At 52.1% G+C, this 22,176-nt stretch overlaps 2 protein-coding genes across 2 annotated transcripts; both read left to right on the top strand.

Moving 5' to 3' along the window:
- Positions 1-113: 113 nt before the first annotated feature.
- LPCAT (lysophosphatidylcholine acyltransferase) lies at positions 114-8,027 on the top strand. Its single transcript, XM_002133715.3, has 8 exons — positions 114-688; positions 4,247-4,392; positions 4,452-4,937; positions 5,014-5,151; positions 5,476-5,752; positions 5,813-5,914; positions 5,983-6,124; positions 6,189-8,027. The coding sequence occupies exons 1-8, from the start codon at positions 446-448 to the stop codon at positions 6,293-6,295; spliced, it is 1,641 nt and encodes a 546-aa protein (XP_002133751.2). The 5' UTR covers positions 114-445; the 3' UTR covers positions 6,296-8,027.
- Positions 8,028-8,163: 136 nt separating this feature from the next.
- Cubn (Cubilin) lies at positions 8,164-21,831 on the top strand. The gene is made up of 12 exons (XM_002133716.3): positions 8,164-8,401; positions 8,478-8,771; positions 9,073-9,256; positions 9,371-10,132; positions 10,543-11,298; positions 11,387-12,079; positions 12,186-13,913; positions 13,985-14,147; positions 14,202-15,254; positions 15,771-20,419; positions 20,734-21,409; positions 21,468-21,831. Exons 1-12 carry the CDS (start codon positions 8,313-8,315, stop codon positions 21,740-21,742), a joined length of 11,322 nt encoding a protein of 3,773 aa, XP_002133752.3. The 5' UTR covers positions 8,164-8,312; the 3' UTR covers positions 21,743-21,831.
- The last annotated feature ends 345 nt before the right edge of the window (positions 21,832-22,176 follow it).

Raw genomic sequence — 22,176 nt, 5'->3', positions numbered from 1 at the left:
AAGGTATATTGTGCAAATGGGGTGCATTCCACCTTGCATGCATTGCATTTTCTGGGCCGTGTTGGCTGTTGTCCACACCCTGCTTTTCCTTCCGTTATGTAGAAAATGCGTAGTAACCGTGTAGAGTTTATTATAGACTATTGTTTTTTTTCGGTTTGACAACACATTGTGCCGTGTGCTGTTTTGTTGCTCTTGCTAAATAAAGTTGCTAACAACAACCCCTCACACACACACATACGAACACACGAATGTGCTGCTGCGGAGCAAAAAGTGTAGCTTAAAACGGTCGAAATATTCAGTGAAAACTCAGTATACGGGTAGTCCGTACAATCGAAGACGAAGTCCGACTCAAATTTTTTAGAGTGTTTAGTGGTTTAGTGTCAGAGTGCGTAAGGCATACCAAGTGACGAAGAGAGTGGGAAAAAGTGGGAGTGTAAAGAGTGCAATGACAACGTCGACAGTTAAGCGATGCCGACGATCGTCGCAAACGACGAGCACCGGCGGTGATGCGGTTCCCGCTGAGGATGTCGATGATGATGTGATGACCGATACCAACAGTCCCATGCTCACCAGCAACAGTCTGTCCAAACGGGACTCCGAGGAGGATGCCTGGGCATCCAAGGGCTACAACTACATCAATCCCTTCGTGCATCGCCTCGAAATCGACAGTCACATTGAGGTGGCCAAGGTGAGTCGCGGGCTTCGATTCCCATTTCTATTCCCATTCCCATTTTTCAGACCGAAACGCTGTTTGCTATTCGCTGTTCGCCTTTCGCCATTTCCTCTCTCTGCCATCCATTCATGCAAATCGAAGCGAGCAAGCACTCAGCACATGGGCGCCCGCCGCTGAGCTAATGATGGAGTAGGCACAACTGTTGTTGCTGCTTCCGCAAGTGCGCTGCTACTTTCTCTTGCACTCTTTTTGGTATTCTCTATGCTCTCTGTCATTGGCTTTTGCATTGCACTTGACATGCATTGCCGTTACATTCATTGTTCAACTTGTTGTTCTTCTTCTCCTTTGCAATGAGCTCTTTTTTTTTTTATCTGCCGCTGCCGCTGCCTACGTCAGCGCTTCGCAGGCGGGCAGCGAGAATCGTATGATTTTCTTGTTCCACTTGCGGTTCTTGTTGCTGTTGCTGTTGTTGTGGCGTACGTTGTTGCCGGTTCTTTTGGCATGTGCTGTGCTCTTACCATTCCCCCTTCGAGTCCCACGCTCGCTCGCTTTTGCTCACTCCTCACGCCCAGCTGGTGTCTTGTGCCGCTTTGTTCTGGCTGCTCTTCCGGCGGTGGGTTCCAAACAACGGTACACTCTCCCCTCTCCGATGGCGCAATCCGCAAATCGCTTACAGTTTCCCACACGTTCTAATTGCTTCCCAGCAACAAAGTGTTTTAGCAAAAACAAACACCAACGCCGTAAAATGGCGCGAGTTTTACAGCCCTGAAAATGATCTAATTTGAGAATTTCGCCAGAACCAGAGTGTTCCCCTGCAAATTTCAGTAGATGCAGAGCTTGACCTTGTTTCAATATTGTCTAAAGAGAGGAAATCTCTTTGAATATTCATGTTTTCCCATCGTTCACGGAAGACCCCTACTATTTTCGACCTTCCACAGCAGTGCCGTTGTTTATTTACTTCCCTGGATCCCCGTTAGTTGTCATAGGTCGATATCTCCCGCTATTAGTATGTACATATGTATGTATGTACAGCGGTATGCATTCTGATTCATTTTGTACGGTTCGACTATTTTTAAAATTACTAAATACTAGAGCTCCCGTAAGACCACACTCGTAATGCACTGGCAATCGATTAGATCGGGCATTTGCCATGGTATGCATAAATAATCACCTACTTATACATATGTACAGCTGTATATACATGTGTGTATATGCCTATGTAGCTGTGGGGTGTACCAATCATGTCATAGCTGATCTCAATGACGCACCCAAATGGGTCTTTCGACTGAGTCAAGGCTCAAAGTCTCAATTGAAATAGAGCCATGCTGAAAAAACAGACACACCGATTGGTTTGATAAGACACAGGCAGGCGGACAAGTAGGCAGCCAGGCAGCCAAGCAGTTCAGGGAAATTAAATTGAAACTGAAATGCATGCTGAAAGCTGGATTAGGCTGAAAACAAACACCCGAACAGATTGTGCAGCATTAGAGAAAGGAATAGGCTATCTTTTTCCTGCACCAGTTGTTTGTTTTTTGCATTTTCTTTTGCACTTCTGTCGGTTGTCGAAGAGCAATAATTCCGAAGAACCCCTATAGCATGATTGTAAAAAGCTCAATACAACAGATAGGGAGAGGGAGAGAGAGCGGCAGACACAGCTGATCGCCGATGCAGAATCGGTGAAGCGCAGAGCGGAAGATCAGGAAAGAGGAAGTGCCCAAAACGTAACGAGCCATTGACCCACTAATAACATTAAAAACGACAAAACAAAAAACCCCCCGACCCCAGCTGCACAGCTGCACAGAGTCAGGTCGAGTGTCGCGTGTCGAGGGGGGAGCGATTCCGTTGACTGCAAAAAATAAACGAATAAAAACCGGTTTATAGACTTGAAAAGTTCAAGGTACTCTGCGCCGGCTTTGGCATTGACTACTCAACGGTTGTCTTCTTCTGTTGCTCTTCGCGCTCTTCTTTCGCTTTATATTTGATATGGGGAGATTAGGTGGATCTCAATACGAAGGGTACATATGTACTTTCCCTTGCCTGTGATCAAATGCCAATCAAATCTAATGTCAAGATGTTGCCAGAGGGACCAAAAAGCTCTTCTATGGCGTGGTTTCTTATGACAGATGGTGCGAGCGGGGCTCCAGATCTCTCTTGGTCTATCCATCGTCTCTCAAGAATTTGGGAAAATGCCATCTCTATCTCTCCATAAGTATCTCTCAGAGTTCTTCCCGAGAAGAACACACAGACCATTAAGTCTGAGTGGCGGATAAGGTATCCCATGGTCGGATTATCGATTAAAGCATTCTCCTACGTGTTGTCTTTTCTTCTGCTTCTACCAACAAAAGCTGCTTGCCGGCAAAAGCCTCCTCACCTACGAGTATGCACGCATTTGTTGCTGCCCGATGGAATTTGTTCTAAAATAAACTAAAAAACATTCGCCAAGTAAAAAAGTCCACTGTCTAGCATGAAAAGCACCGTTGTACGGGGGTGCTCTGCTCTCCGGGGGCTGGGAGAGGGGCAATCAAAAATTTGTTTCGCTTTTATTTGAACGTTTTTTGACCACTAATCGAAGCCAAAGTCCAGTACGTGGCCCAGTAGCCAGCACTTGACTGATAAGCGGCGATTAGTACCCATTATCGACAGCTATCGACAGATGTAAACATTGAAATCTTTGTAGGGGCATGGATTTATGGTCTCCGGCCCCCTACCACAAGAATAATTATGTGTGCGATCAAAGGGGTAATATAGCTAAGGTTAAGAAGAGACCACGCGAATACTTGTATCCAGAGATACCAGTAGGAATACATTGACACGCTCTAAGAACAGGGACAATCATTGAACAATAGATCTGTAATTGTAAAGAAATATATGTACAGATACCAGGTGACCCAGTAAACCCGGCACATCATTTGCCGCACTATTAATGTTGCTCCGAACGATGCCATTTGGAAGCATATATTCTACGTGCGACTGGACTTGCGGAACAGGTTCGAATCTGGTTCAATCCCGTTCAATGGTTCTGTTGGTGTATCAATTTCTGGAAGTTGCTCATGTTTGAATTTAAGCGCATAACAATGTGGACATTCTGTGTCCATAGCACCAATCAGCACTTTCGGATGAGGGGAAAATTAAATATTTGCTTCGTGCTCGATTTGTTCATTGTCTGCCGCTTACTCTGTAAGTGTCAATTACGTACCGGAGCGCTTGTCTCCGTTCCAATTGCCGCTTTTGATTACGTGGATCTCCTGCCCCTTGTGATTGAGATTGCAGTTGCGACATGCGCACACGCACATTTTCGTTATCTTGTTGGACTCAATCGTCTGTTCTTTCTGCTCTACTATTTCGCCTGCTTCCTGCTTCGATGGCTTTGTCCTTGCCGAATCGGATGCAGCGGGAAAAATCAATACTTGCTGATGTTTTCTTGTTGCATCACAGCGCGCCGCCAGAAAGTTTAATGCATAGGTATGCTACATTTAGGTATGATATATAAACTTTTTGCAGATACAACCATGTTCGTTGATCTAACGATGCTCAAGAGGCAATCAATTCAATAATATTGCTTTTGCCTTGCAGATCTATGTTCTGACGGTTCTGTTGCTGCCCATTCGTGTGGTCGGATGCGTGCTCTCCCTTCTCTCTGCGTGGATGTTCGCCTGCATTGGGCTCTATGGAATGACGCTGGATGATCTCAAGGCTAAGCCGCTCTCCGGCTGGCGCAAGTAAGTGATATCCGGGTATCCTGCGGCCGAGCTAATCCTCTTTATTTTTCTGTCCGCAGGCAAATGCAATACATGACGGCCAAGGCCATGCGCATGCTGTACACCTCGGGATCTTTTCACCACGTGAGCATGAAGGGGACACCGGCGACACCAAAGCAGGCACCCATTCTGGTGGTGGCACCGCACTCCTCCTACGTGGACTCCATTCTGGTGGTGGCCACCGGGCCGCCCTCGATAGTGGCCAAGCGCGAGACGGCAGACATACCGCTGCTGGGGCGCATCATAAACTACGCCCAGCCGATCTATGTGCAGCGCGAGGATCCCAATTCCAGGCAAAACACGATACGGGACATTGTGGACCGGGCCCGCTCCACAGACGATTGGCCGCAGGTCGTCATCTTTGCCGAGGGCACTTGCACGAATCGCACGGCTCTGATCAAGTTCAAGCCGGGCGCCTTCTATCCGGGCGTGCCGGTGCAGCCAGTGCTGCTCAAGTATCCGAATAAATATGACACCTTCACCTGGACCTGGGATGGACCCGGAGTGTATGTTTACAAAGATCTGGTTCTCTATGTTTCACTTATCTGATGTGTTGCTTCCTATCCCCCCTCCGCACTTTAGCCTACGTCTCCTTTGGCTGACGATGACTCAGTTCTACAATCGCTGCGAGGTCGAATACCTGCCCGTCTACCAGCCAAACGAAGCCGAGATGGCCGATGCCAATCTCTACGCCAATAATGTGCGCGAGGTGATGGCCAAGTAAGTGGAGGGTGTACCCCGCAGCTACATTTAAGGATTCAAGGATCAGAGAAAATGCCAGTTGAAGACTAGCCAATGGCCGCAAGAAATCAAGACAACTAGGGCGCGAGAGCTGCTCAGATGCAAGATAAAGACCTAAAGAACAGTACAGCTTAGGCATTACTCAAGTTACTCAATATGAATATTTTTCCCGGGAATCGTTATAGTTAGTATTTCCCCGAGCTTAATTCCGCTGAAAGCTCTATTGAACTATCGATCGCTTCTTAGTTTTAAGCTGTACCTAAGCATAGTTTTGTTGATTAATGCTTTGATTGGACTTGACAGGGCTCTGGGTGTGCCCACGTCGGACTATTCATTCGAGGATGTGATCATAATGAGTCGGGCCCGTGACATGAAGATTCCCTTCCCCGGCGACATTGTGGAGATCGAGCGGACCATCGATCAACTGGGACTGCTGGAGAGTACACGGGATGCGGAGTTGTGCGCGAAATACTTGAGCTTGTCCAACACGGACAAGCTGGACATCATCACCTTTGCGGAGCTGCTTCAGGTGGATCTGAAGAACCCGAGTTTGCACAAATTGTTTGCTCTTCTGGATCATGTATGTATCTTCGACGATCCGTCTCGCTCTAATTGACGTTGACTCTCTCGTTTCGTTCAGCGTCGTCGTGGCACAGTCTCGCTGAAAAGTTTTCTCCTGTGCTCGCTCTTCAGTAAATTGAAAAACGCCGACCTGTCGACATTTCTACGGGCACTGATCAATGTAATGTATAAAGTCGATTTTTTCGAAGTGCGCTTCCCTCATCATAGCCAACTTCTTCTCTACCGCAGCTTTATAGCGAGTCGAGTGAGAAAATCAGTAGGGACAGCTTCGTGCGTCTGATGCGGCATGCTGGTGGCAAGCTGAACGAGCAGAAGGCCCAGGTGCTCTACTATGCGCTGGACACCGCCAACATCGGCTACGTCTCCTTCGGTATGTCCCATTTGCAGACATTTGAAAATAGTATCTGCCATTAAGTGAATCGTCTCTCTCGCAGATTCCTTTGTGGAGTACACGGAAAAGCAGTCGAACTACAAGTTTCTCTACCACAAATCGGAGCATATAAGAAGATCAAAGACGACCGTCGCAAGCAACCCCAACTAAAGCTGGACCTTTAAGTTATGTCAAAGTCTAAGCAAGAAGCTAGAAGCAAGAAGCAAAAAGTTGAGAGCAAAATACAGCATAGGAAATACGCAAGGAGTTTGAAGTATGTTAGAGAAAAGCCCAACCAACATAAGCAGAAAGTGTCGAGTGTATATTTTTAATATTTATTTACCGTGTAGCGCGTGTCATGGCACCTATAATTTGTACGATTATTACCTTAATTATTTTTTCTTATATCTTTTATGTTTGTAACAATGCTCACAGCGGCAAAGAGATCTGGATCTGTTAAGCGGCTGGCCTTGTTATTTTTTATACATACTCTGACTCTTAACGCAAGTCATTTCATCTTTGTGATTTTTTTTATATACACACAAACAAAAACCCTTACGTTACATCTAGGCGTTATATATACACTTAAATATAAACAAAAACCTATATATATATTTACATATATATATATATATATAAATGTCTATGTAGAGGCAGGCTAACGTCCAACGTAATGGATCGGCAAACGATTGTATTCGATTTGGCCAGTGCCCATTGAATGTTTTCCATTGCAAAGAACTCGTTTACAAGTATACATAAAATATTGCACGGCAAGCCATAAGTATAAGACTATATACCATGTAGGTGAGGCACAACCCAATGACACAGACCAGACTTTTGTAACTTCGGAGCCAAATGCCTCATTTGGGATCCCCCACACAGCCCAGCCCTAGGGGGACTACTCCCCCAACAAAATGGAACAAACATCAAGCACACTATAAACTAGAATTTATGAAAATTTAACCATTGAAAAATCTGTAAGATCTGTACTGTACTGATCATAAATCCAACCAACTCCCGAAAGGACCAACCCAACTGAATCGAACAACCACACTTGTTGCTTGATTTTTATTGAAATTGGCTATTTTTTGCCTCTATATATTCGTATTCCACTCACCAGTTGGAGACCTTATTGGAAAACAAGGCATTGCGAGTGTGAGAAATATATGAAATATGAATTACTAAAGAATCCGGCACTGTGCTAAGAAAATTTAAACATCCATTGAAATTGTAACATTGCCATAGCAGAAAATTCTTTATTCTGTAATGTCTAATAAGAGCTTCAATGGCTTCAAAGATAACCATCCTATCCGGAAGAACAGGCTATCAGAACCTACCACCATTATGGGAAATCTGTTGTCAACACAGTCTTACGTTCGTTCTCTAGTTCCTATCCATAATATGGCTGAAGCTACAGTAATAATAATAGTTTCTTGTGCATTTGTAACTAATACAGAAAACTTATATAGACTTTAGACCGGCACCTGGCACAGCGCATAGCCTGAACTTAAACGAATCACTTCCTACTTTACCCGAAACAGAGTCTATGCTATAAATGACCAAAAATAACAACGTGTACTATGTAATTGCAAAAGTAAACTGGACACAAAACAACCAAATGTATCCCATTGAATTATCACATAGTCCCTCGCGTCCCTTTCGAAGGAGCCAGGGGCAAGGCAAGGCAAGGCAAGCAGAACTCCATAGTTTTTACATTTTAAAGTAAAACTAACCGTAGGCTAAATGATGTTATTTATGTGCAATTATAATGGATATTATTAGAAACCTAAGCCGGCGCCGAGAGCAATCCGATTGGGATCAGTATCGGTCGCGTTCTGTATTCCACGTCCACCAAATCGGTTGAGAAATATGCTCAAAAAATATATATAAATGTGTATCTGAATGTGTGTACGATATTAAGCGATGGTCGACATTTATTTAAGGGAAACTGGCTTGGGGTGTGCACGTGCGATGGCAGATTGATGGGCGTACTCTTGGGTACCGCCCCTTGCACCACACTTAGTTGATCTGAGTAGCGGCGTTCTGGGAGATAGGCACAGTCGGACATCGGTAGCCGAACGGTGCGGAATACCCTTGTTTTGAATTTCTTCCGAGTGTTTCCTGGGGATTGTGTCTGCATATTTTTTTGTCCAAGTGATCGAGTGAGTGATTGAGAAAGTGTTCTCTGATGGGATCTGCAAGAGGCAGACTCCTGCTGTGGCCTTGCCTTATCCTATTTGCGGATGTTTGGCCAGTGGCGGAGGCTTTTGTCAACTCGTAAGTGACGCCCCAAACTGTGAAAAAAACATCTATCGTGTGGCCTTGATCTCGACTCCCTTCCCACCGATTTCAGGCCGAAAATCATCAGCAAAGATGGCAATCTGATCTTCGAGTCCGGTGCTAATCGGAACATCACCTTCCGTCTCTCAGGCAACTCTCGGCTGACCATCAACGAGGAGTACGATGTCCTTGAGCTGCTGCTGGCCAGCGTGGGATCAAAAAAGCGGCCCGGTAGCGCCAAAGATGAATGGAGCTCGACCGAGGATTTCGTTGATATCCGAGAGCTGGCAGATCAGCTAGCGGACTTCCAGAGGCGGGCCTTTGGTTCGAATGGACTCAAGAGCATGCTGCAACAGCAATTGAACAGGTGAGATCCATCGCATTTCTGGTGTGGATGAAGATTTTTCAACTTTTCCCTTGGGCATATACCATTTTAAGATAAAAAACTAAAACTAAAGGCACCAAAATTATCCAAATTATAACTCAAAAATGTAGTTAAATTGTTCTAAAGATACAGTCTATCCTCCAATCTAAATAATTGTAAAAGGAAAATGTATTTTTTAATACGGCTTGCTCTTTCCTTTTCGAGGGAGAGTTTTATACCTATCAAGGTCATAATTTTTTGCGGTATTCTGCTCCAATTCTGAATGTTCTCTATATAACTGCAGGACACGCGGATCACGGGTTCTGCTGAGACGCTATCAGGTCAGATTGAGGGCCATGGAGAACAAGGTGAATCGGCTGGAGACGCAGCTGGAGCTCAATAACTGCCAGAGCGGACCCTGCGAGAACGGCGGCAGTTGCTACAGCACCTTCAATGGCTATCGCTGCCAGTGCCGGCCGGCCTTCGAGGTGGGTTGTTCTGCTCTGTTCTGAAGCACCCGTCGACTCCAATGTGGGGCGTATTAAGGGGCGTCTCTGAACGGTGATTTGCATATGTATCATCTCTCTTTTTCGACGATTTAGGGTGCCAAGTGCGAGATCGATGTGAACGAATGCGCCCTGTACGAGGGCACCGATCTGGCCTGCCAGAACGGAGCCCAGTGTGTGAATCAGTTTGGATCGTACAGCTGTCTGTGCCTGCCAGGGTGGCATGGAATGCACTGTACCCAGCGCAAGGGCGACTGCTCGCAGGCCAGTGCCTGGGAGCTCTGTGGCCATGGGTCCTGTGTCCCAAGCTCCGATGAGGCCGGCTACCGTTGCCTCTGCGAGGCGGGCTGGAAGAGTAACGGCCTGACGCCTGTCTGCGGCGAGGATGTGGATGAGTGCAGCGATGCGGCTGCCCACACGCCCTGCTCCACGAAGTGCATCAATCTGCCGGGGAGCTTCACCTGCGCACCCTGTGCTCCTGGGCTCACGGGAAACGGCATCAGTTGCCGCGACCTGAACGAGTGCGAGGCCAACAACGGCGGTTGCAGCCTTAGTCCGCGAGTCGACTGCCTCAACACCTACGGCTCCCACCACTGCGGACAATGTCCCGTGGGCTGGACGGGCGATGGGCGAATCTGCGAGCGGAACAGTCCGAGCAGCAGCAGTCCCGGCAACTCGGAGCTGGCCACCATCAGCAGCTGCTCGCCGCGGGGCAGGCTCTGCCATCCGGCGGCCAACTGCTTCGAGATCTCCGGCACTGTCGTCTGCAGCTGTCCGGCCGGAATGGTCGGCACTGGCTATGGCTCCAATGGCTGTGTCAATGGCACGGCCAACAACTGCAAATCTAATCCCTGTCTGGTGAGTACACCCCCTTTCCGGATCCTTTTTTTCTGCCTTATTATTAGACCAGCGATGGGCACCTCGGTCCTTGCTCCCATTGCTTCCACTCGAGACGCACAAGCGAATGCTGCGAAAGAGAATGCTCGAGAACCACATACATGCGTGAGCATGACGCGGGAAACTAAAACTAGTGTTTTTCTGTTGTTGTTGAACTGCTTCCTTCAAGTATATGTACTATATATGCACATATGTAACGAAAACACTTTCCATTCTCCTCCAAGGAAGACCTCTCTCAATCCCTCTTTTAATAATTTTCTGTCTATCCGTTAAGCCGTACTGCTTTCCATCAGTAAACACAAATCTAGTACATACATTCCAAAATAAATATTACCAAATGATTATTCAATATTTCCTCCCGCACTGTGTAGAATAATGGCATCTGTTTGGATGCTGGAACCTCGACCTTCGCGTGCTTGTGCAACAGGGGCTTCCGACCCCCTTTGTGCGAGCCACTGCCAAATCCCTGTGACGCGCATCCCTGCAAGAACGGGGGACGCTGCAACCCCACAATGTCGAGTGGCGACGGATTCGTGTGCCAGTGTCTGCCGGGCTACCGGGATCGACTGTGCTCCACGCGGTTCAGCAGCTGCAATGCGATGCTGAGCGCGGAGAGCGGTCGGCTGAGGTATCCGCCAGAGGGAACCGGGTACGAGCACAATGCCCAGTGTGCGTGGGTGATCCGTACAAACGATTCGCTGGTGCTGAACGTGACGTTCAGCAGCTTTGACCTGGAGGACTCGACCGAGTGCCGCTTCGACTGGCTGCAGGTCAACGACGGACGATCGGCGGCGGCGCAGATCATCGGTCGGTACTGCGGCAACCATTTGCCGCACGGCGGCAACATCGTCTCATCGGGCAACCAGCTGTACCTCTGGTTCCGATCGGATAACAGCACCTCGCGCGAGGGCTTCGATCTCTCCTGGGTGTCGATGGAGCCCCAGTGCGGTGGCCGCCTTGAATTCGATACCCACGGCACCTTGGCATCGCCCGGTTCGCCGGGCAACTACCCTAAGAACCGGGACTGCCGCTGGCTCCTGGTGGCCCCCACCAGCAAGCGCATCAAGCTCACGTTCTTCAGCCTGCAGCTGGAGCAGCACACGAACTGTAACTTTGACTATGTGGAGGTGAGCGACAGGGGGATTGGGTGGACATATGAAGTACATACTATATGAAGATAAGCATACACTGAACGACTTACTGAACTCTTAACAGATCAAGGACTCCCTTTCGAATCGGGAGCTGGCCAAGTTCTGCAGCAGCGGGCAGCCCGCTCCCCTACTGCTGCCCACCCACGAGGCCATCATCCAGTTCCACTCGGACGACGACGGCAGCGACACGGGCTTCCAGCTGCATTACTCAGTAGAGGAGCGGGTGCCCGGCTGTGGCGGAGTCTACACCAGCAAGGAGGGCTCTATCAGCACCAGTAGTCTGAACAGTGACGTGCCCATGTCCTGCGAGTATGAGATCCGCCTGGCCATGGGCGAGTCGGTGGGCATTGAGTTCGTCACCTTCGAAATGGATCGCCAGGACTGTCTGGAATTATACGATGTGGCCGTCGATGGCACCAGCCTTCTGCAGGCCAAGCACTGCGGTGAGACGCCCGGAACTCCGCCCAGCTTCAGGTCTCTCTTTAATCGGGTTCGCATCAAGGCGTACGCCACGCGTGGACGCTTCGAGCTGCACTACAGGATCCTCTGCTCCTACACGTTCGACAGCGACTCGGGCACTGTTCTCTCGCCCGGCTACCCCAATCTGACCACCAGCGACACACTCTGCACCTACACCATCACAACGGCACCCAACAAGTTCATCATCATTAATCGGCAGGACTTCCAGCTGGAGGATGGTGCAGAGACGAGCGATGAGGATGACCAGGATGATGCCTGTCTAGGCACTAGCTTAAGGGTGAGTGCAATCAAGGGGGTGTCCTTCTTTTAGCATTCAAAAGAGTCCTACAAGGGGTATTCATCATCCCCTTATTGTGAATTTCACATTTGTATATCTTTTTTAGATCAACGCTGGCATAAACAGGCAGATACTGGGACCCTACTGTGGCAAGCGTCTGCCGGACGAGGAGTTTCTGAGCCGGACAAACCACTTGATCCTACAGCTCCAGACGGACGGAAACAGTCGGGGACGTGGCTTCAAGTTCGAATATCAGACGGTGGCTGCTTCAAGCGAACACTGCGGCGGTGTGTACACCAAAGAGGGCCGCATACGTCTGCCCGTGGATGAGGGCGGCCAATATGCGAACGATCTCACCTGCTTCTGGGTGATCCAGGCACCGCCGAGGAAGGTCATCCGGCTGCACTGGATCAGCTTTCAGTTGGAGAGCAGCAGCGACTGTTCGTACGATCGTGTGGACATTTTCGACAGCATGGATGCGTACAAGGAGGATGCAAAGCCGCTGGTCCGGTACTGCTCCATGGCTCTGCCGAAGGACTTCGTGACTCAGGCCCGCCTTCTGACCATCAAGTTCGTGTCGGACTACAGCAGTGGATACGATGGCTTCGAGCTGACCTTCAGCTTCGTGGACATCGACAATTGTGGCGGACACATACACGCCTCCAGCGGGGAGCTCATCTCCCCCGGCTATCCGATGAACTACTCGGCCGGGCTCGACTGCGACTGGCAGCTGACCGTGCCCATGGGCCACCTGGTCGAGGTGCAGCTAGAGATATTCGACCTGGAGGTCTCTGCAAACTGCAGTCGGGACTACCTCGAGGTGCGCAACGGAGGCTATCTGTCCTCGCCCCTTATCGGACGATTCTGCGGCACACAGATGCCTACGCGCGTCCCCAGCTTCAGCAACGAGCTGCGCCTGTTCTTCCACACAGACGCTGCGGTCAGTGGGCACGGATTTCGTTTGCGGTGGCGCGTCTTCGCCAGCGGCTGCGGCGGTCGCCTCAGCTCCAATGAGGGAGTGATTACCTCTCCACGGTACCCCAGCAATTATCCGCACAATGCGTTCTGCGAGTGGCAGGTGAGAGTCCATCCCGGGTCGGGGGTGCAGCTGCTGATCGAGGACATGGACCTGGAGAGCACGGAGGCGTGCGTGTACGACAACGTGAAGATCTCCACCGGCTCTCGGCATCCGGGCTTCGAGCCCATGCTGAAGCTCTGTGAGCAGCCGGACGAGAGCCATCGCGCGGTGAGCCTCGATGACAACGAGGCGACAGTCACCTTCCACTCGGATATCAATAATGCGGGGCGGGGCTTCCGCATCTCCTACACGACTAACTGTCGCCGCAACATCACGGGCAACTACGGCACCATCGAGAGCCTGAACTTCATGGAGCCCTTCTGGGATCAGATCCCCATCGATTGCAGCTGGACGATCCGAGTGCCGAGCGGAAACCGCATCCGCCTCGAGGTCTCCCACATGGAGCGGCACGAGGAGCGCCTGCCCACAGCTCTATCGGGCGGGGTCTACCTCATCGATGGTGGCTCCCTGCTGCCCCTGCTGGGACCGGGTGTCCACAATGTCAGCGGCGACGTTGTAACCGTCGTGCACAATGCCAGCAACGTGAACTTCCAGCTGGAGTACCGCATCGATGGCTGTCAGCAGGAGCTGCGTGGCGAGAGCGGCTCCTTCCAGTCGCCCAACCATCCGGGCATGTATCCGAACAACATGGAGTGCTATTGGCTGATCAACGCCCAGTTGGGCGATACCATCGAGCTGACTGTGTCCAACCTGGACCTCGAAGAGAGCGTCAACTGCACCAAGGATGCTCTGACGGTGGGTGAAATGTTGCAATTGCCGTTTTCATATGATCTCTCATCACTGTTATCTGATTACAATTCTTGCAGGTGTCCAATCATCCGCACGAGGCGTATGTACACGAGCGCCATTGCGGGGTGACATCTACGCTGGTCCTCACCAGCGCCGGCCACCGGATGCACGTACGCTTTATCGCCGATGGCTCGCACAATGGGCGCGGCTTCGAGGCCACCTACCGCACAGTCAGAGCGGGTGAGTATTCCAGTGATTCGAGAAATCCCCGTGTCTAACGTAACGCCTTAACAGAATGCGGTGGAAAGCTGACCGGCCGGAACGGGGTCATCCAATCGCCCAACTATCCAATGCCGTATCCGGAGAGTAGCCATTGCGAATGGTTGGTGGAGGTGTCACCGCACCATCGTATAGTTTTTGATGTGCAGGACTTGGAGATTGAAAGCGGATACGAATGCTCCTGGGACTACCTCGAGGCCTTCGACACCAACAGCGGGGACGACGATACCGAGGGCCGGAGAATTTTCAAGATCTGTAGCGACCGTAGCGACGGCGTCCAGCAGCAGATTTCCGGCTCGAATACAGCCATAGTGCGGTTCGTCAGTGACGACTCCATCGCGCGGAAGGGATTCCGCCTGCACTTCCATGAGTCGTGTGGCCAACAAATCACCATCGATGACACCGACTTCGAATACCTCAGCTTGGAGCGGCAGGCGGCCCGCAATGAAACCTGCCTCTGGGTGCTGCAGGCATCTGATCCCAGCAAACACATCATCTTCACGGCGACTAGCATCAAGCTGCGATCGGAGGCTGACACCATGTATCCCCAAGAGAGCGACTGCATGCCCGTGGGCGCAAAGATCTACGATGGGCCTGAGGCTACGGGGACGCCGCGTCTCCGGTTCTGTCGCTCCCATCCGCCGGCGCTTATATCGAATGGCCAGTCGCTCACCATCAGCCTACCCCTGCTTCTGGTGGAGGAGTTCGAGGGCCACTTCATGACCATGGACACGGCCTGCGGCAGCCTCTACACGGCCATATCCGGCCGCTTCACCACCCCGTACTACCCCGGCAGCTATCCTCCCAACATCGAGTGCATATGGGTGCTGGCGGCCAGCCAGGGGAACTCCCTGAGTCTGACCATCGAGTCGATGGACTTGGAGCAATCGGACGGCTGCAACAGGGACTATATGGAGGTGCGCGAGGAGAACGAGCGCGGCCCCCTCATCGGGGTATATTGTGGCAATCAGGTGCCCGGAGTCATTCACTCCCGAGGTTCAATCTGGATCAAGTTCAAGAGCGACGACGACAACGTGGGCGAGGGTTTCATGGCCTCCTACAACTATGGTATGTCTGTTCATATCCGGTACTTGAAGAGTATTGGGGTACTTTAAATTTTTGCTGAAAATTGATGTGTGTGTAACACACGGAAGGAAGCGTTTCTTGATCAGCCATGTCGGTCTGTCCGTCCGATGAGCGCATAGATATCAGAGACTATAAGAGTTAGAGCGACCAAAACATGTATCCAGACTTCTGTGAAATCACACTGAATCAAGGTTAATTCACAATTGTGCCACGCCCCCTTCCGTCTCTGCACTGAATCATAAAGCGTGATCATATCTAGCAGATGGCCGAATCTGGATCAGATCGGATCAATATCTATCTCTCTCTCACGCACGTACTCTTCCTCGTGCAGTGTATGCGCTCTGGCAGAGGGGAGCAAGATAAAACCCGGCTGGTATTGTTGTGAGAATAGAGAAAAACAGACACATATACATACATATACTAACTAAGTTTCGGTTGCTGTTTTTATTGGTTTTGAACTTTTGTATAATTTCTCTTAAATTCATGCGCTATTTCTAGAGCGACACAACGAACTAAACGGCACCGAGGGAATAGTGCAATCACCTCAATATCCAAGCAAATTCCAGTCCGCCGATCCGTACAGCTGGCGCATAATCGTGGACAAGAACTATGTGGTCATGATCACAGTAGACCATCTCAGGGACTTGGACCATCCGCATCTGCGCTTCTACGACGGCTACTCGGACATCGGGGCACAGCTCGAAACAGTGAGCGACGCACCCATTATATCCAGCACCAATGTGGTTTACTTCACGGCCAGTCGGGGTCCCTTCAAGCTGGACTGGCAGCGCCTGTCCAAGGAGTCGCTGCGGTCGAACCGCACGGCCGAGGAGCAGACGCGCCACTGCGGCCAGCAGTTGCTCCGCCTAAACCAGACAATGTTCACTTTGAATTCGCCCGGCTACCCCGGCGGCTATGAGAATGGACTGCAGTGCGCATGGAGCCTGGTGCCGGTCAATCCTGCCATGCACGCCGTGTTCCAGCTGGCCAAGCTCGATCTTGAGGTCTTTGGCAATGGAGAGTGCATAGCCGACTATCTGAAGATCTCGCAGAGTGCTGACATGCAGACCTGGACGGAGCAGGCAAAGCTCTGCGCCGAACCGAACAACACCTCTCCGCGCATCTTCCACGGATCTCCCTACCTCAAGGTAGAGTTCATCACGGATGCGAGCGTTAATCAGACGGGCTTCAACGGTGTGGTGCGCACCGAATGCGGCTCAGAGCTTTCCTCTCCCAGGGGCCTGGTTAACATCACGGAGACTGTGCTTTCCAGCCCCCTCAGGCCCCAAGAGTGCGTGTGGAAGTTGCGCGTTCGTCAGGGACGTCGCATCCGTATCGACTTTCCGGACTTCCAGCTGGACAACCCGAATGGCGGGTCCGGAGTTCCGTCTCCCTTCGGCGGAGGTCAGCAGCAGTGCGGCACCTTTTTGATGGTGCGGAACGGCTATGCCGCGGACTCCCCCTTCCTGGGCAGGGGCAAGTACTGCGACAGTGGCATTACGGATGTCCTGGAGACGACCTCCAACCGGGCGTACATCAAGTTCCGCTACCAGGGATATCCTCGCTTCCGGGTCACCTTCCGCTTTGAGGAGCTGGGCCACGCCTGCTCTGGCAGAATCGTACTGGGTCCTGCCGCAGGCGAGCAGCAGGTCATCACCTCGCCCAACTACCCCAACCTCCCCAATCCGCACTCGGAGTGCGTGTGGGTGATCACTGCCCCGCCGCAGCACAGAATCGCCGTGCAGTTCTTCGGCAATTTCGATCTGACTGCGGCGACGGGCGCATCTAAAGATGTCACCGAATGCGACCGCGAGTTCATCCAGGTGAACGACGGCAGCACGGAGCTGAGGCCCGAGCTGGGACGCTTCTGCGGCAATCGCAAGCCGAACACGATATACTCGTCGGGCAGCCAGCTCCGGATACGCTACTACACAGAGGTGCCTGAACCGCTGCACGGCTTCCAGGCCCGCCTCAGCATCGCCCGCTGCGGCGGCACCTACTACAGTCCGGAGGGGGAGATCAGTTCGCCGACTCCGGACCAGTTGCAACTGCACTCTGACCAGGGCATGGCCCTGGAGGAGTGCGTGTACACCATCGAAGTGGACAAGGGCAACACCATCAACCTCGAGAGCGATAGGCTGCATTTGCCAGAGCCGGAGGGGGCCAACTGCTCCCAGCACACACATTTGCGGCTGGAGGAGATCGAGGCATTCGGCCTGGAGGGGGAGGAACGTGTTATCGATACCCTGCTTCTGTGCGGCACGAACGACAGGCGACTCTTGGTGGAGACCAACAAGGTTGTGGTGCGGCTGAAGCTGGTTGATGGAAACCTGCAGGAGAACCAGGGATTCCGCTTCCGCTATAAGGCGCTCGGATCCCGATGCGGTGAAAAAATCGAGGCCATGCAGGGAGTGCTTCAGACACCAGGCTATCCGGACGGCGTGACCCATCCGATGCACTGTGTGTGGCGTCTGGAGGTGCCCAAGGGACGACGTGTCCGCGTCGAGATTCTCGACTTCAATACCGGCGGAGAGACAACGACTCGAGGGTCGCCCGCCTTCCGGGGCCGCCTCACCTTCGCCAATGACCACAAAATACAGTCCATCCTCGGACGGTACACCAGCGACCCACCATCCGAGATAATCTCCTCGGACAACACGATGGGTATCGATGCCTTCCTGCTGCCTTTTAGCCGACATCGCGGCTTCAAGCTACGCTTCAGCGCCCACGGAATAAGTGAGTGCCGACGCCTGAACCTCATCGAGGGCGGGCCCGGAGGATCCCTGAATTTTGAGCGGTCCAATCTGACCAGCATGGTGCACTGCAGCTACAACCTGAGTCCGCCGCCCAACAGCACGATCCTCATCCAGGTGCTGCAGTACAATAGTAGCTCCGTGATTATGAGGAACCAGCACATCTGCGCCCTCCTCTCGCCCCTCAAGCTCTCGCGCCTGGAGCAGTCTGAGCCGCTCCTCTCACACTTCCTATGCGGATTCGATAGCATTGGCCCCGGAGACACTCCGCCCACCGTGCGAGTGCCCTTCCCCATTCAGCTGACCGTTTCGGCCAGCATCCGCAACGAGCTCAGGCATCTGGTTCTTGGCTATAGAATGCAGTCCTGCGGCGGCATTTGGCCGCTGGAGCCGGGTGACAATCTGACCATCCGCCAGCCGACTGGCATGAGCGGTGTGGCGGGAGCCATCGACTGTGCCTGGGCCATCGGTCCCGACATGGATGCGAACGGAGAGGACGGACCATCTCCCCAGGATATCCAGCTGGAGGTGTCCCTCACAGTGAACCTGCCGAATGGAGGTGGATCTGTAGGTGAGGGCGGCTGCCATCAGCAGTTTCTCAAGGTGTACAACGGTCCCGACCAGAACTCACCCACTCTGGGCACCTACTGCGACCAGGCCTCGGCCGTCAATCTGGTGGTGGAGCGCGGTCTCTTTCTGGAGTACCATGCCGACCGGTACGAGGCCAACTCCACCTTCAATGTGTCCATAAAGTACGGTTCGGGGTGCGGGGGCAAGCTCAGCTATCCGTATCGCCACATTGACTTCAGCGAGCAGTACAAGAACAACGTAGAGTGCGTGTGGGAGGTGGAATCGGAGCCGGGCTACCACATTGGACTATCGTTCCTCTCCCGCTTCTACATCGAGGACAGTAGTGGCTGCACCAAGGACTATCTCCTGGTCCAACAGCGCAACGAGTCGGGCGGCAACTGGACCGACCTGCAGAGGATTTGTGGCCGGGCCCCGCCGCAACAGATCAACACCACAGCCCCCTTCATGCGTCTCATATTCCGCTCCGATGCCGATGTGGTGGGCGACGGATTTGTGGCAAAGTTTGAGCGGAACTGCGGCGGTACTCTCTACGCCACTGGCGACGAGCAGGAGCTGACCAGCCCCGGCTACCCGGGCTATGATAAGAACCTCATGTGCAGCTGGACATTCGTGCCACAGGATCCGCATGCATCCGGCGTACTGGTCAGCTTCCTGCAGTTCGACTTGGAGCAGGCGCCCATAAATGTCTGTCCCTTCGACAACGTCACGGTGGTCACGAGGGATGGCAACGACCACGTGCAGCAGGCCACCATCTGCGGGGTGAAGCACAACCACGAGTACCGGGCCAAGCAGTCCATCGATCTGACCCTTCGCACGGACAGCAGCTACAACGGGCGCGGCTTCCGGCTCGTATACAGCACCCGGCTGTGCGGTGGCGTGGTCAGCGAGACGGGCGTGGTGGCGTCGCCGCGGCAGCACACGGACAACTTGCTGCCGCCCAGCAGCGACTGCTACTGGAATCTAACAGCGCCAGAAGGCCACAAGTTTACCATCAAGTTTGAGCTCCTCGACTTTGAGGGGCACTCGAACTGCGCCTACGACGGGGTGGAGGTCTTTGCCGGGGCGGTGCCGAACGAGAGGTTGCGGGCCGGACGCTTCTGTGGGCGTATCACCGAGGATCTGCCCACCATCAGCATCGGTAGCGATCGCGCTCTGATCCACAGCTTCTCCGATGAGCGGGATCCCTCGCGAGGATTCCGGGCCCTGGTGCGCGTGCTGCGCAACTGCGATGAGCACATCCAAATTAACAACTCCGCCAAGTACGTGTTCAGCAAGTTCTACAGCCAGGAGGGCTACGACCCCAACCTGGACTGCAACATCGTGTTCAGTGCACCGGCCGATCAGCAGCTGAGCATCGAGTTCCGCAGCTTCCATGTGGAGCAGTCCGAAGACTGTCATAAGGACTTTGTTGAGCTGCGCGACGGGGCCGGACCCTTTTCGGAGCTCATTGGCAGGTTCTGCGGCTATAATCAGCCGCCAACTCTGACCACCTCCCGGCACACACTCTTCCTGCGCTTCTTTACGGACTCGGACATCAATGACTCCGGCTTCGAGCTAACCGTTAGCAGTATTCCGAGGCTTTGCGGCAGTCCGGAGATTAAGCTGGAATCCACTGGCCTCAAGCAGGTCACCCTAGGCTCTCCCTCCACGGAGGCCGAAGGCAATTACGACAACGGTGTGGCCTGCTTCTGGAAGATCACCGGGGATGCCGCCCTCAATCTTCAGTTCGTCAGCTTCGATTTGGAAGGGCCCGATGACAGTGGTAACTGTACGGCTGACTATCTGAAAATCTACAACAATGAGGTAATTTGTTCCGTCTTCAAGATTCGGGTTTTATTTTACGCTCAGCGCTTTGACGCCATGTTTTGTGCGGGAGGGAAGATCAAAATAAGACCCGAACAGAACAGCCCGTTGCTTGAGCCACCATGTATAATTTCATCATGATTAGGATAAGCACGACAAGCCTCTGGTTCGGGTTTCATTCACACATCAAATTCATCACTCACATACATGCAATCACAACGAATCTTGCTTCTGTATATGCATATGCATATGCATATGGATCCTCAAATCAAATAATTTAAATTTTTCTCTCTCTCTCTCTCTGTGATTTTTAGGATGCCCTGATGGTGGAGCGGGGCTTTGGCAGTGAGCTTATTTTCAACGGCCACACGTCCGGTCTGAACATGCTCAATTATGCCACGGAGCATGTGTATTGCGGCTCCGGAAAGCCGGACACGTACTACGCGAATGCCCGCGAAGTATACGTGAAGTTCCGCACGAACGGTGCGGTGACTAGGCCCGGCTTCCGGATTCGGGTGTCCCTGGACTCGGACTGTCAGCGCCACTATAGTGGCCTTCAGGGACGAGTGCGGTTGTCGGAAACCTCGGACTGCGATGTTTACATCCGGGCGCCTGCCAATTACACGCTCAGCCTGTACCAGGCGGAGCTGGTGTTCGGGTCATTTGATTGCGATCAGGAGAACATGCAGGTTTTCGACAGGAACAACCAGTCGCTGCAGCGCATCTGCTCCTACGTGGATGCGGGCAAGAGCCTCTTTAGTCAGACGAACGAGCTGCGGCTGCACATTAAGACCGGCTCCTATCTGAGCACGCTGGACCTGACCTTCCTGGCCAGCCCCGTGGAGGCGGGCCCCGGGTGCGGCGGCCAGCTCTACAACACCGAGGGCATCTTCACCAATCCCTTCTATCCGGACAATGTACGCAACAACTCCGATTGCCGCTGGACGGTCCGCGTGCCCAGCAACAACCGCGTGCTCCTGTTCTTCGAGAGTAAGTCAAGCCTTTCCTTGGTGTTGTCCCAAAACTGATTATCCTTTCCCTTGTCCAGCCTTCAATCTGGGCTCGAGAAGCACCTGCCACACAGACTTTCTGCAGCTTCTGGAGACGGACGTGGTCACTGGCGAGGAGCGAGAGATGCGACGGTTCTGCGGCGATGACGCCCCGCGTGTCTACAAGAGCCAGAGCAGCCAGCTGGTCGTCCGCTTCCATAAGACTGTAAATTACGACGGTGTCGGTTGGGTCATCAAGTTCTCCAGCGTCTACTCCAACTACCAGATACCCGCATATATGCTTGGAGCATTCGATGCGGCAGCCTTAGCATAATTTATTATATTTATTTATCCAAACTATCAAGTGTAACAAATTGTTTAATCCGTTTTTATAAAGCTCACCAAAATTTGGTAAAAATCTGATTGGTATATAACAAACTTTTATCCTTTATCCGTCGAGTGTGGAACGACTTAGTGCTTTGAACAATTTAGCTCGGTAAAGTCAAATTTAAAATTGTCATTCCCCTACAATAGTATACTTTTTGAAGACGTGCGCCTGTACTTGGCATTGTACTCCCAGGTAAGGTTGTCCCACAGCGTGTCTACCTCGTGACTGCGTAGGCCCGGCCAACTAGCCAAAGATGATAATCGTCTGCAGGGAGAGCTTATTTCACGACCCTTGTGGCTCGATTGTCAGATGATAGGACCTCCAGGCATGCCACTTCTGGCTCATGTCGGTGGCATGTCGACTGTAGATGAACGACTAAA

Source organism: Drosophila pseudoobscura, chromosome X (assembly GCF_009870125.1).
Source record: "Drosophila pseudoobscura strain MV-25-SWS-2005 chromosome X, UCI_Dpse_MV25, whole genome shotgun sequence".
Taxonomy (NCBI): domain Eukaryota; kingdom Metazoa; phylum Arthropoda; class Insecta; order Diptera; family Drosophilidae; genus Drosophila; species Drosophila pseudoobscura.
This window is presented reverse-complemented; position numbering and strand designations above follow the sequence as displayed.